At 41.0% G+C, this 13,405-nt stretch overlaps 1 protein-coding gene across 1 annotated transcript in view; it reads left to right on the forward strand.

The window, feature by feature from the left end:
• exoc4 (exocyst complex component 4) overlaps positions 1–13,405 on the forward strand; it is a 104,992-nt gene that overhangs the window by 3,423 nt on the left and 88,164 nt on the right. Inside the window, 4 exon segments of the mRNA XM_025057137.1 lie at positions 1,694–1,803; positions 4,188–4,279; positions 4,412–4,566; positions 10,277–10,457. Coding sequence (XP_024912905.1) covers positions 1,694–1,803; positions 4,188–4,279; positions 4,412–4,566; positions 10,277–10,457 — 538 coding nt within the window.

The raw sequence follows: 13,405 nt of genomic DNA on the forward strand, positions 1-13,405 counted from the left end.
ATTTTTAATTTGGTGAACCTCTGTGTTGTTGGATGTGACGGTGTTTCAATTCACAGTAGTTTTGAAGTAGTAGCTATTAATGTGTCCAGGTGCGGGGTGACAAAAGTCCTCTCTACAGAAAGGGGATCTGCAGACAAGGTTTTGGAAACACTTCTCCTACTTACAAAATGATTTGAAAACAGCAATGAGTTGAACCTAAATTAATGGTGCTGCTTGATTACCATTAAATACTGTTTATTAAATGTTTATTTAAACAATTGGCGATTTAGATGAAAATCCGACACAGAAATGACTTTAAAGATTAACTTAAGCTTTCTGTAGCATGTACCATTAGTCATATTTTCCGCGCTTATTTTCTTCATAAATAATTTAGTAACTTTGGGCAAACTGTAGCTATTCATTTACAGTCTGCAGTCTTTTTCTTTCTGTAGAGTGATGTGATGTTGCAAAACAAAAAAGGAAAGAAAGATGAAGACTTTTAAAAATACATCTTGGAGTCAGTTTGTTTGTCTGCCTATTTGCTAGTTCAGAGAAATGCATTCTTCAAAGACGGAGTGGATGTGCCTTCATTATACGTGATGGCACTGCTGGGACAACTGTGTGCCACCTGCTTGTTATTTACGGCATGGAAACCAAGCCAGGGACTGACAAGAACAATTAGACTGTGTTGAACTTGTTGCTGTCTCCTTCATGTTTGTATTTATGTCGCTGATGTTCCGAGAAAGAACAAAAAAACAAAACAAACGAAACGTGGCAAACCAGTTATTGTAAAAACACAAAGAACAGTAATTCCTCTTTTGTGGTGTTGTAATCTGTAATTTGTGATGCTTCGCTGTTAATTCACTATTTGGAATTTGGAAACATTTGCTTTGCAGTTGGAATTGGTGTGAAAACCAAACAAAGCGAACGCTTTTATTTTTTTATTTACAATTTCAATATAGGCTTTAAGTTGTTGGTAGAAAATAAAAATCTAAACTCATGTAGCAGGCAGTTTCACTGGTGCTGCTTCAAATGATGAATTAGTTTTTGCGGTCACCCAGAGAATAATTCAAGCCTTGCCTCCGTGACCTGAGGGCCAGTTTCTAGATTTTATGAAGCAACCGTGTAACTTGTTGGGTCTAATGTTCCACAGTGGCTGTAAACTCATTGTGGTCTGTGTGAGGCGTTCGGCTTAAGCGCTGTTTGCTGGCTGTGTATATAAGTGTGCTCCTGTAATTACGTTGGCGGTGGGGTTGGTGAGGTATGATTTATTACCGAGGGTCAGGCACTGACAGGGCCTGGCCTCCCTGCATCGGGTCGCCTTTAACAACAAACCAGTCTCCATACGCCTCGCTCACTTAGCAGACACACTGTCCTTCTACAGTCCAAACTCACAGAGCCGGATTGCCTCCACCTCTGGCTTACGGCTTGATAAATGGCTCATTGGAAAGCAGCAACAATACCACCCAGACATGCAAGGATATTTTTTGATCACAGTCGATTGTTTCTGTTAGGGAAGGGCAGGTTAGCGGGTACGATTCTGCTAGCGCATACTAAACGGCCTTGTGTGTGAGAAGCTGTTATACCAGCGTTATGGAGCTACTTTTCTCTTCACACCGTCTCATTGTGGTAGTTCATGGGAGATGGGGGGAACAATGTGTTATAGGTTGATTTATTTTACACTCATAATCCCTTTATTTTATTCCCCGCACAGCTCTGCTGCTAAAGACACATCACCGATGCCCGCGTTGGACGTCAGCAGCCTGTCGACACCACGCAAGCTGTTGGATTCATCACAGTTCAGCACACCAGGTTCCGGCAGTGGTACGGGTTTTTATACCATATTAGTTATATATTAGTTAAGAATATATAAGACACTAATGGTCATATATATATATATGTATATACACGTATATATGTATATACACCAAATAACACTTAAATACTCACCAAATACTTGGTTGGTGGGCTGACTACCTTTTGTCAGTTGAAAATAACTTCAGCATCAGAACAAAAATCCAAGGTTAAAAATGACAACAGAGATGTTTTTGTGGCCTCGGCGGAAAAGAAAGTGTGTGAATTTCAGTTCGCATTTTTTATTTTCACTCTGCTGATAATCTGAGTTATAATGAATGTCATTAGCATCACTCTGTCTTACATCCATTTGCATGTCATTATAGGTGTACAGCCCTCTCTCCCTCTCTCTCTCACACACACACACATAGGTACGATAGACACTCTACAGGCTAAACACACACTGCCGCTTCATTACACTTCAACACAAACACACACATGACTTTGAACACCATCAGTCATCCCCTTTTCGTGCCTGGCGGAATATGCGACAACATCCACGTCTGTGATCATGGTATACATTTCCTTCGCTAAAATTATAATCATCCTGCCCCCCCCACCCCCCACCCCCACACACGGCCCTCCCTCTGTCTGTGCCATTAGTCAGCCAGCATCTGTGTCATCCCAGCAGGAGGGAAAAGCACTCATTACACTCAAACTGGTAACCGGGGCTTCTCACGGGGGCTGCTAATGCAGCCCATAACTGTGGGAATGTAAGAGTTCTCTCAGTTCTTCCTCAGCGCTGCGCTGCATTCCTTCCAGGCAGAGCGCAGAGGAACGCAAACAAGAAGATAATGAAAAAAGTTAATCCTGCAATAACTTGGTGTTCCCTCAGTGTTCCTGGAGTGTTTATATTAAGCCCGTACTTTCTTTTCACCACCCAATCTTGGCATTCTGAATTAGCAACTCAATATGTCGTGTTTAGCTCAGTAGAACCCAGGCAGCCCTGCACCATACTGTACCTACAGTACAGTCAGCCACACCTACAGACACAGCTGATTAACTTATACCTGGATCATTTCCTTGGTAATTAATGCCAGTCAGGTTGGATTTTAATAGTAGAACCTTTTGTCTGCATGTCTTATTCTCTTGGTATTTAAAGTTCATCTGATCGGTTCTGGTTAGATGGAAATTTGAATCCACCTGTAGGTGCAAACGGCCACGATTTGTCTTTGTCTTTTGGCTGTGTGATGAATTGACCAGCTGTTCCGGCAGCAACCTGAGGCTTTCTTCTTTTAAAGTATAAGCTGTTGAGATGATAGATGGATACTGCAACACTATGAGTGCGATAGTAATACAGTTACAATTTATATGTAGGACTAGCTGCTGGAAACAAAAGTTTATTTTTCTTCAGGGTGTAATGTACCCACCAATCAAATGCTGTAAAATGTCTGTTCTGTTAAGTTGTTTTCACTGTGGCTTCTCCATCTCTTCAGCTTCACCATTTCACTTATGTTATTTACCCATTTCAGTACAACAGCTCCACATCTGCTGTGATCTGAGACTCACACACACAACCACACACACACGGCTGTAAAAAAACAACAACAATGATGGGTAATTAATACCCCTTCAAATCGCCCACCGTCCAATTTCAAAAGTAAAAGCTAAACCGCATTCTGCAGAACTGCGGCAATTAGCCGCTGCCAGACTGTAAGTGCCAATCCTCCGTTGTGCTAACAAACGCGGTCACGACACAGCAGCCCGGTTCCATCTCTCGCTTAGCTTGCCATTTTGTCTAATAGCATTAAAGCACCTCATTTGTAGCTGGTAATTGTCATAATTATTGCACAAACTATAGTCAGAATGGGGTAAAGACGAAGTACACCCAAAGTCCATTAACTTGCCATAAACATTAACTCTTTTTACGCTCTTTGATGGGGAATCTGGATGCTCCATCTAATGGAAATTAGCGCCTCACTCCACGCTGCCACTCTCAATTTAGCTGCTAATGTGGCTAGGTCATATGGCGAAGACATGAGGCGGGGGTGTGAATGTGTGAGTTGGGAGAGTGGTGGGACTGTAGGTGAGAATATCTAAAGTAGAAAGATGTTTTGTTTAGTCATGCATTGTCAAAGGGTTTGTAGTCTTTGTGTGCTCTGGAGCTAACATAAGGACTAATGCTAATGTGAAAGAGTGCTTTTATAAAAAACAAACAAACAGCAGACAACTGTCCGATGATGCTAAGCCAGATATGCTTTGTGGATGTAACTAACTAAAGACCACAAATCACCTGTGCTAATTTTGAAAAACATTATTTTAGTCTCAGTCTTTTGCTTTTATATATTAGCTTTTAATATTATTTTTATGTTATATATACAGTTGTACATGCAATTGTTTTTCTCTGTCTCTAGCACGTGACGACGTGCGAGATGCGAACCAAACTGATCTGCCAGAGGTGGATCCAGAGGAGAACAGTGCAGAGTTCATGGGGATCCTCATCAAGGTACATTCTGTACTTCACCGAGCGCAGCATCCTTGAAAACACGACCCTCATTTAACAGCCACCTTTTCTACTTTTCTTTCATTTCGGTGTGTCTGATGTTTGTCTTCTGTCTCGTTTTTTTTTTTTTTTCAGGCTCTAGCCAAACTAAAGAAAATCCCAGAGACCATCAAAGCCATAATGGAGCGACTGGAACCTGAGCTGAAGCAGATCGTTAAGAGGTCCACCACTCAGATAGCAGACCACGCTTATCAGAGAGGAGAGAATTTGGCCCAGGAGAGCCAGTCAAGGTAAAATATTCTGATAGTACGGACCAGGGAAAGCAGTACATTAAAATATCATGGCTTCCTGCGAGTTAGGAACAATCCCCTCAAGACTGAACTACTATAGATCAGTAAAATGAATGGTGAAAACAGAATAGTAAATGAATAGAAAATGAGGATGGGAACGGGGATACGGCAAATGGATGGTCTAAAGAGGATACTGTATGCAATTCAGTGGACAGATGAAAGCCATCTATTTTCAAATGATAACATTTGCCTGACAGAAGATAATAAGAAGCACAAGCAATGTTTCCAAAAAAAATGATCAGGGTAAACAGCAGTACACAGCCACTGTTGTTACCACTTATTAAAGCTGTCATTTGTAATCCCAGCAGTATTATATCTATGCAAAAGAGCTTTATTAAAGCGGCTTACTCGCAAGCCTATTCTTCTTCTCTTGTATTAGTCCCGTCAGTTCCTGCCAGTGGTTATATGAAGGTGGTTACTCTTTCAACCGTCAGTTAGGATCTATGTGTTTGCTGCACATTACTGATTAAACTGCCTTTTCCTGCCTTGGTTCCTTTAATGTGTGGTTTGAATTACCATTTGTACTTCCTGGTAAAAAAAAAATTAAATTTGATGATTTAAACCAAGCTTAAGAATTCCATGAAAATTTAAAAAGAAGTAATTCTGTGATCCCTAAGTTAGTACCTGTAGCATAACTCAACTTTAGCTTTATTTTGAGGTTAGCTAGGAATCAAATGTGCACTGTCAAGCTGTGAGACTATGAGACCACAGTGTCTAACAGTGTGTATTTTAAGGCTTATAATTGTAACATAATGTGAACTGTGCAGTTTTCCACCATAGATTTTGTTACTCATTGTTGATGCCTCTGTGGCATCGGGCTCAGTGTTTGAGCAATCACCCAGTCAAAAAGCAGTAGGTCTGCTCCACACAGGAAAGCTCAGAAGCCTACCTGAATAGATGTGATCTTAAGTCATTTAAAAGTTAGCATCTCTGGGCTAATAAAACTATTAAAGATTATTCAAAATTGTGCTAACTGCCGAAACATTTAAGGATTTTAAAGGTGTGTGTTGGTCAATAACATTAGTAACTTTAACAAATATGGAACCATGGCAAGGAGTTAAAGTGCCATATGTTTTGTTCAAAAGTATAGTACAACAGACATTAATTTCAAGAATGATCAATGCCTCTGCGCCTGTGCAAGAGGAGCCTAAAGGAAACAGTATTACTCAGTGAATTATTACCAGGGTGTTACCAAGAGAATTACTGAATTAAACTGTCAGAATGATGAGTGACTGTCTGAATGACAAGTCCGAAAGCATCTTTTAAATATATTCATAACGAAAAGAGTCAAGGCTAGGTCAGAGAGGAACCGTCCAAAACCACGAGAAAAGGATACCCTGCTGCTTTAAACACACCGATACTTACCCAAAACAATTCCACACCTGCCTCCAAGGCCTGTGCTGCGTTGTAAAAGCAGTCACGTCAGCCGCTGCAGACATGCACATACAGTGGCCAGACTCGGGAAGCACAGGTCTCACGCCACTGATCCTGAACCATTTAAGGGGAACGTCTTGTTTTCTGTCAGGGATGTTCTCCCTGGCCTTGTCTCCTCCGTCTCTGCTCCCGTTGCCTGCTGAATCTCATCTGACCCCAACGTAATAGGCCACTGTGTAGCTCATTCCCAGCTCCACTCCCTACAGATTGTTTTAAGTTTGCCGGTGTGTGTGTGTGTGTGTGTGTGTAGGAGTATGTGCGTGCGTGTGGCTGCTCTGAGCTCAGTATGTGTGTCAGGCCATGCTAAATTGCATTTAGGTCAACACTCAGATGTGCATGTGTTTGTATTCGAGTGCATACACACCTATTTGCGCCTATGTTCACTTCAATTTAAAGTCTGGGCTTGTTGCTATGGAAACTCCATCCAATGTACCTCTTGTAGGTAACAATGGCCCTGCATTATTACAAACCACATTTTATGTGACTGCAGTCTAGCAGCTACTGTTTAAGCACTTTACAGAACATACAGTGCTCCGGAGGTTTATGTTCCCATTCACATACGTACAGCGTGATCTCACACACTTAAAGTACATTTTCATTTCCACCTCCATTCACCAGATCCTTCGTAAAGAGACCCTACACAGTGGTGTCAAAGTTATTAGAATGCATCACTCATCTGTGGGTATTTACATTTGAATTTGCATCAAATCTGACCTGCTGAATATTATCCATTTTCACTTACTATTTCAAATACAGAAACCTTTTTTTGTTTTTCTCGTGTTGTTGTTCTTAGAGTATTGGAATAGTCTAAATCGACCTGAAAAGAGAACTGACAATGCAATTGAATGGCCAGAGTGCATTAAAATAGCAAGCACAGTCTTTTAAATCCAATTTAAAAAGAAAAAAAAAAAGAAAAGGAAAACCTAATTGATCAGAGAGCAATCACTCGTCTCCCTGTTCAATAAAATGCTCAGTGGAAATGGTTGGGGGTCAGACTTGTGTAATTGCGTATCCAAGCTGTACATCTGTCGGTGTATATCAGCAACATTGCACATCATTCAGTCCACTAGGCGAGTAGACGAGGAATCTTTCAGTGTACAATCAGTATACTTTACTTTTGATTCAACCATTGTAGATGCTCCATCTGCACAATAACTTTAAAAAATAGTGGTTGTGATGAAAAATAGAATCCTATTAGAAATAGGAGTAGAACCTGCAGTCATCTTCTCATCACAGAGCCACTGACTTTGATGCACTCAGTTTTGTTTTTATTTTTTAATTTGATGTTTTATTATTGCCTTCAAGATACGTTTCCTGAAAAGAAAATGTTTGCCACTAGCTAGAAAAACACAAAAGAAAATACAAGACAAGGGCGTCATGCCTGCAGAAAAACACACCACTTTTTACACTGTATAAACACCGTTTATAATAACGGCATTATCTCTGTCAACCAAACTCATCATCATCTCAGAACTGCTGTTGTTCTGCCAGTCTTTTAAACAGGAGAAGAGTGTACTGTATGTCCAAATGTAAGCCGCCTCCTGTCTCCTCTCCCTCCTGTTCATCAGACACGTGTGCGTCTGCTTCGATCTTGGAGAGGAAATGAGAAGTCAGGTCTGAGAGAACAGACAGTATGGATTAGGTCAGCCTCCGCTGAGAGATAATGAGAAGGACTTGGTTGCTTTACTTTTACATGTGTCTGTCTAGCCATAGGTGGTGGGTGTGTTTGAGAGACTGTGGATGTGGTTGGTTTAATTTTAACCATTTAACTTGACGAAACCCGACAAGGTCAGAGCGGTAAATTATGCGTGTCCATCTCTATCTCCTCTGTCTAATCCGTCCGTATATTGTTGGTTCATTTCTGAAGGCTGTTGTTCACGATGCGTCCTTCATGTTTAGTCATGAGTAGAGGAGGCAGGAACCGTCCGCTCACTCACCGCTCCTGTCCACGTCTCGTGATGTCACGTCTTCCGTTCACCACGTTATTGCTCATAGTGATTTGTTCCTGCTTTAAACTCCATTAATAACATTTATTTGCTGCATCTGCCAGTGTAGTGACAGACATCCAACCAAAGTGCCCCCCCGGTGAAACATCCATTCATCTTGGCTTTCACACTCTGCTCAAACCTTCCAAGCAAAACTTTTTCTCCCTCCCATATCTCGAAACGTGCCTCCTTGTGTTTGCATTAATGAGGATTAGACTCTGGAGTTTTGTGTGTGTGTGTGTAATATAAGGTAGGTTGTTTTCGGCAGTCGCAGCTTTTCTTTGAGGATATTGCAGCTTCTATTCTATTGTATTGTTTTAACAGTTTATATAACAAGAAAGTACAACAAAAGCAAAACAAAAAGTTTGTAAAACCCCTTCAAAACTTAGTATAAGTATATTCAAATCCCATAGAGAAGATACTGACATCAGTTGCAGTGCTGAGTAAAATAAGCTATGACATGAAAAGCAGCTTGTTGCAGTTATCGTGGCTACCTTTTGCTTATTGCAAAAAGTACCTCATTACTTGACAGAGGTCAAGTTTTCTCAACTTTATAAACAAATTTACCAGGATAACAGTTGAGTTTCGCTGACCACGGCTGCACAACCAGGATGAACCTCCTGAAAGCCCATTTATATTAACCCTAATTTCTCCACTAGAATAAAGTGGGCTCTTACTGCCATGGCACTGCACACACTCAGCCTCAACAAATGTTACCTATGTTACCTTTTTACTTTGAAAGCTCCGTCCTTGTAGAGAAAACAACGCCACCACCAAAATATGTATGAAAGCATTAGGGCAGATAATGCAACAGCGGGGTTTTCAATCCAGCGTGTCGCACTCCAGATAAGGCGGAACGTCAGTCCAGATCGGCTGCGCTCTTTTCTTCGGGCCGAGCCATTTAGGACTAATGAAGGTCGCTGCTTGTTCAGGTTCAGAAACTCTTGAGATTTTTTTTTTTTTGTGCAGCTGATGCATGTACTTCGTTCAGCCGTGATATTAGGTTGTAAAGACAGGTAAAATGGTTACGCAGGTTTGCTGAAAAGTCGATTTGAAAGAAGGAAGCTCTAATGGGATGAACACTAACAGAGCTCATCTTTTGTATATTCATTTTTTATTGTTTGTCATGGTGATGTAACCAGGGACAATACTTTTGGCTTGGGATCGCAGACAAATTGAACCTTATATATCATATATAAGGTTCAATTTGTCTGCGATCTGCTTGAAAGCCGGCAGGATCTGAACTGCACAGTCATGTCCTCACAGTGAGACATCATTAGTCATTTGCATTAAATTGGCCCAATGGAAAATGAAAGTTTTACCTTGCCTTACCTTGACTTAAATATACCAATACAATATTGACCTAACAGCAGAGGCCGTGTTGTTAAAAGATATTTTGAGTGTTGCAAAATTGACCACAAAAAAAATCACAACCTTCAGATACTGTAGTCTTTTATATGAAGCTAAGGACAGAGGTTTTACAAAGGGGGAAAATATTTCAGGAACGGTTAAGTTTTAAGACACTAGAACAATGACCTTTATATAATATAATTTATAAAATTTACTTTTACGGAAGTATAATAATTTTGGTCAGCTAAAAATAAAACAACTATTTAGCCACTGACATTTTGTCTTTTTAAAAAAGGGAAGGAACACAGAGAACACATCCTTGGTGTCAAAAACAGAGACGGTCATTGAACGGAGTGTCCAGAACTGAGTCATGGTCTCTTTTTTTTCTTGTAACAACTCAATCACCAAACCATATCCAGGAACCTGTGAAAAACATCACCAAAAAGTCAGTGTTTATAACTGAACAAAGTGTTGACTTAAAGCCCATCCAGCTAGGCTAACACCAGCTAAGGTACTGTAGCTAGTGAAGCTGAATCTTTTCACAGACAACCTAAAATGCGGTCCCATTTAAATAAGAAGTTACCTTGATGGATGACTTTAAAATGTAGCAGCATTTTCTGAAGTCATTGCTATTTTTCCATATAAAAATAAAATCCCACCAAAGTCCTTGTGTCTAAATTGTGTCTTTCCATTAGTAAAAAACAACATTACATAATATCATGAGTCATTTTCTCTAACTTTTCTCCTCCTCTCTCTCTCTCTCTCTCTCCCTCCCGCTCCCTCTCCCTCCCTCTCTCCCTACTGTCTTTTCCTCTACTGCTCTCTGTCCTTTGGGTTTTCTCTCTCACACATATTTCTCCACTCTCTGACTCCCTCTGCAGACTGCTGCTGGAACTGTTGGAGCTCCTGTTTGACAAGTTCAAGGCAGTGGCTCAGGCGCACAGTGTAGTGCTGTCCCACCTGCAGCAGATCGCAGTGCAGTGTCGGGGCGGAGCCCAGGAAGAAGACATCAAGCTCTACGAGCAGGCAGACGTCTCTGCCAAAATCCAGGCAGTGCTGCAGGTCAGTTTTTTTTTTTACAAAACAGACCCTGATGGTTTATTGTATTGGTTCTGTCTGTGGTCAGTGCAACTTTAACTCCTGGGTTTTCATTTCAACTGTATAAACCCCTATTATTAACAAATAAGGAGTGATTAAAGTGGGCTTTGTCAAACACCTACCACTGTATGAGAGAGAGTTAACAATACACTATATCAGTGGTTCTCAAACTGTGGTACGCGCTCTCTACTGGTACGCGTGGAAAATTCATATATTCATATATACATTTTCAATTGAATAAACCTGAAATATACCATGCACAACATTTACAACATAAACATCTTTATAAACATCTCTAAACATCTCTCCTGTGGTGGAAGCTAACAGCGAAGACCTCTGCTGCTGTATTCTAATGTTGGTCATCATGGTGGTACTCAGAAAACAGGTTCTGAGGTGGTACAGAGGAGAAAAAGTTTGAGAACCACTGCACTATATCAATACCCAGGAATTTACCTGATCAGAAGACACAGTTCATGAAAAACAGTTTGTTTTGTCAACCCTGACGGTCATATCCTCAGGACTTTTCCATTTTAATTCAGTACTACAGAGATTTGTTCATCCTTGAATTCTAAAGTTCCTGGTTGAAAAAAACAAACAAACAAAAAAAAAAACCATAATTGATCCAAGTTGCAGGCTCTCACAGTAATTTAGTCCAGATAGAAATTGACGGCTGGTGTTCAGTCTGTCAGCAGAGAGCAGCAGGAGGAGAAGACAGGCGAGGCCTGCTTGCTGGGATTAATTTTGCTTCCTTTAATTGGTGTGTATTTATGCCCGGTTCCTGCTCCCTGCTCCCGTATGATTGGCGAAGGAATTGAGCAGCTGTTGAACTGACCGATGGCGACTCTCCGAGGAAAATCAGTGGCAGTCACTGCTGTCAGAGCCGTGTGTGCGTTTGTGTGTATGTGTGTCTGCAGTGTTATACCAGAGAAGACAACATTCTCCCCAGTGCTTCTTCTCGGGCAGATGTGTAATTTTAAAATATATGCAATTTTCTGAAGCCATGCCTCGTGTGTATAAGAACTCTTTAAGCTGACTGAGAGGCTGATGTTGTTAAAGATGATGACAGGCCTCTGCCTTAATTCATGCCTGTCTGCTCTTCCATATCCTCGACTAGATTAATGAACAACTCAGTATTCTAGGGCATGTAGTTAACCTCATCATGGCCAAAGTGATTAAAAACTAGACGAGGAAACGCGCTTACACATGCAAATAGATATATCGCACACATATATGTACTATATAAGTATACATGCATGTATTAAAATTTATATATGTGTATATATGTATGTGTGTATATATGTATATATATGTGTGTGTATTTTTTGATAATCTCCCCTTCCCACTACAGTGCGGTTTCTGTGTGATTTTTAAAAAAAAGTTAAGTAATATAAGTATCTTGATCTCAGGGATTTAGATAGAAAAACCTGGTTTATATTTTTATGCTCACTCTACTTGAATTTGAATCTTATCAACGGTGTAACTGCGCATTGGCTTGTACTATAATAATGCGGTTGGTCCAGCGTAGTTACAGCAGGCTTTAAGCCATTCCCCAGCATGCATCTGCTGCCAATACCCAGTTGCCAGTGACTCTCTCCCTCTCTCTCTCTCCTCCGCTCTTTCTTTCTCACCCTCACTCTCCTCTGCCTCTGTGATATGTGAGATAATGTAATCTCTTGATTAGAATACTCATTACATGAGATGAGGTTTTCTTATTCACTCACTCGTGTTATTATTTCCTAACTGATTGTATCAATATGAAGGCCCCCTCCACGGTGCCCCCCCCCCTCCGGCCCTCCTCTCCTTGTTGCCGTTTCTCACACATCTTGATTGTTGTTGTGTTGTTTTCCCTCTCTGTCTCCATTTCCTCTGCCGCCTCCTCCAGCATCATTCCTCTTTCCTCTCACTTTCCTAACACCGTGTGCATATCCCACTGACTCCTTGTAATTTCCTTCTTGATCTCATTATCTTATTTTCTCCCCCTCGCAACTCCCATGTTTGCTCTCTGCTGCTTCTGTTAGCCCACTCTGTCATAGAGTTTTGCACATCAGCAATGGTAGAAATAGAAAAAAACCAAACAACATAGTTCTTTAGTGAATCCATTTGAATATATAGTGTAAACAAAAGTCCAGTCTCTTTGCTTCAGTTTTGCATAGATTTTTTTTTTCAATTTTCTCGTTCTTGTTGCTTGTTCATTTTAACTATTTCCTTTTATTGCCTGGGACGAGGGGGCGCCAGCGAGCTTGCAAGCCGCACAGAGTGGCATTTAGCAAAACTGAAATGCTATGTAGTTTCTACTGAACAGGTTGTGTTTGTGATCAATTCCCAGACTAAAATACAAAACACAAATACAAATGTATTTCTTTAATATTTCCCATAGAACCAAACACAGTAACCTGTCTGATTTGTTTTTGTCTCTGGACTCAGAGACATGACATTGAACACAACATCCACCCTGCCCCTGCTGCCCCCTTTTCCTCTGACACAGCTGTTGATTCACCTCTGCTTCCTACAGCACTCCCTTCTCCGTTTTGTATCGATACTTTTTACACTGAACACTGAGGCGGAATAAAGGCCCAACGGTGCTGCCTCGAAAAGGCGGTATAAAAGAAGCTTTAGTTGCTGCACTTAAGGTCTTTGACGTGTTCGGAACCCTTTTTGTAGGTGTTATTTTTTTTCTCCATCCACACTTTTCAGAGGTGGAGAAACCAGCCTGACCTTTTCACATGACGTGACGGCAGACAAATGCAGGAGCCGACAGAAACACAGGGTGCACCCGGTGACAAGGCCTGGGCTGAGGAACGTGTTTATCAAAGTGTGACATTGGCTCGATCGGCTGAGAGCTGAAACTGTAAACAAGCGTTTCAATCTCAGGAGTCTTGTATTGTTCAGGGGCAGGTTTTTTTTAAAAACTA

Source organism: Cynoglossus semilaevis, chromosome 8, assembly GCF_000523025.1.
Source record: "Cynoglossus semilaevis isolate Cse_v1.0 chromosome 8, Cse_v1.0, whole genome shotgun sequence".
NCBI classification, from domain to species: domain Eukaryota; kingdom Metazoa; phylum Chordata; class Actinopteri; order Pleuronectiformes; family Cynoglossidae; genus Cynoglossus; species Cynoglossus semilaevis.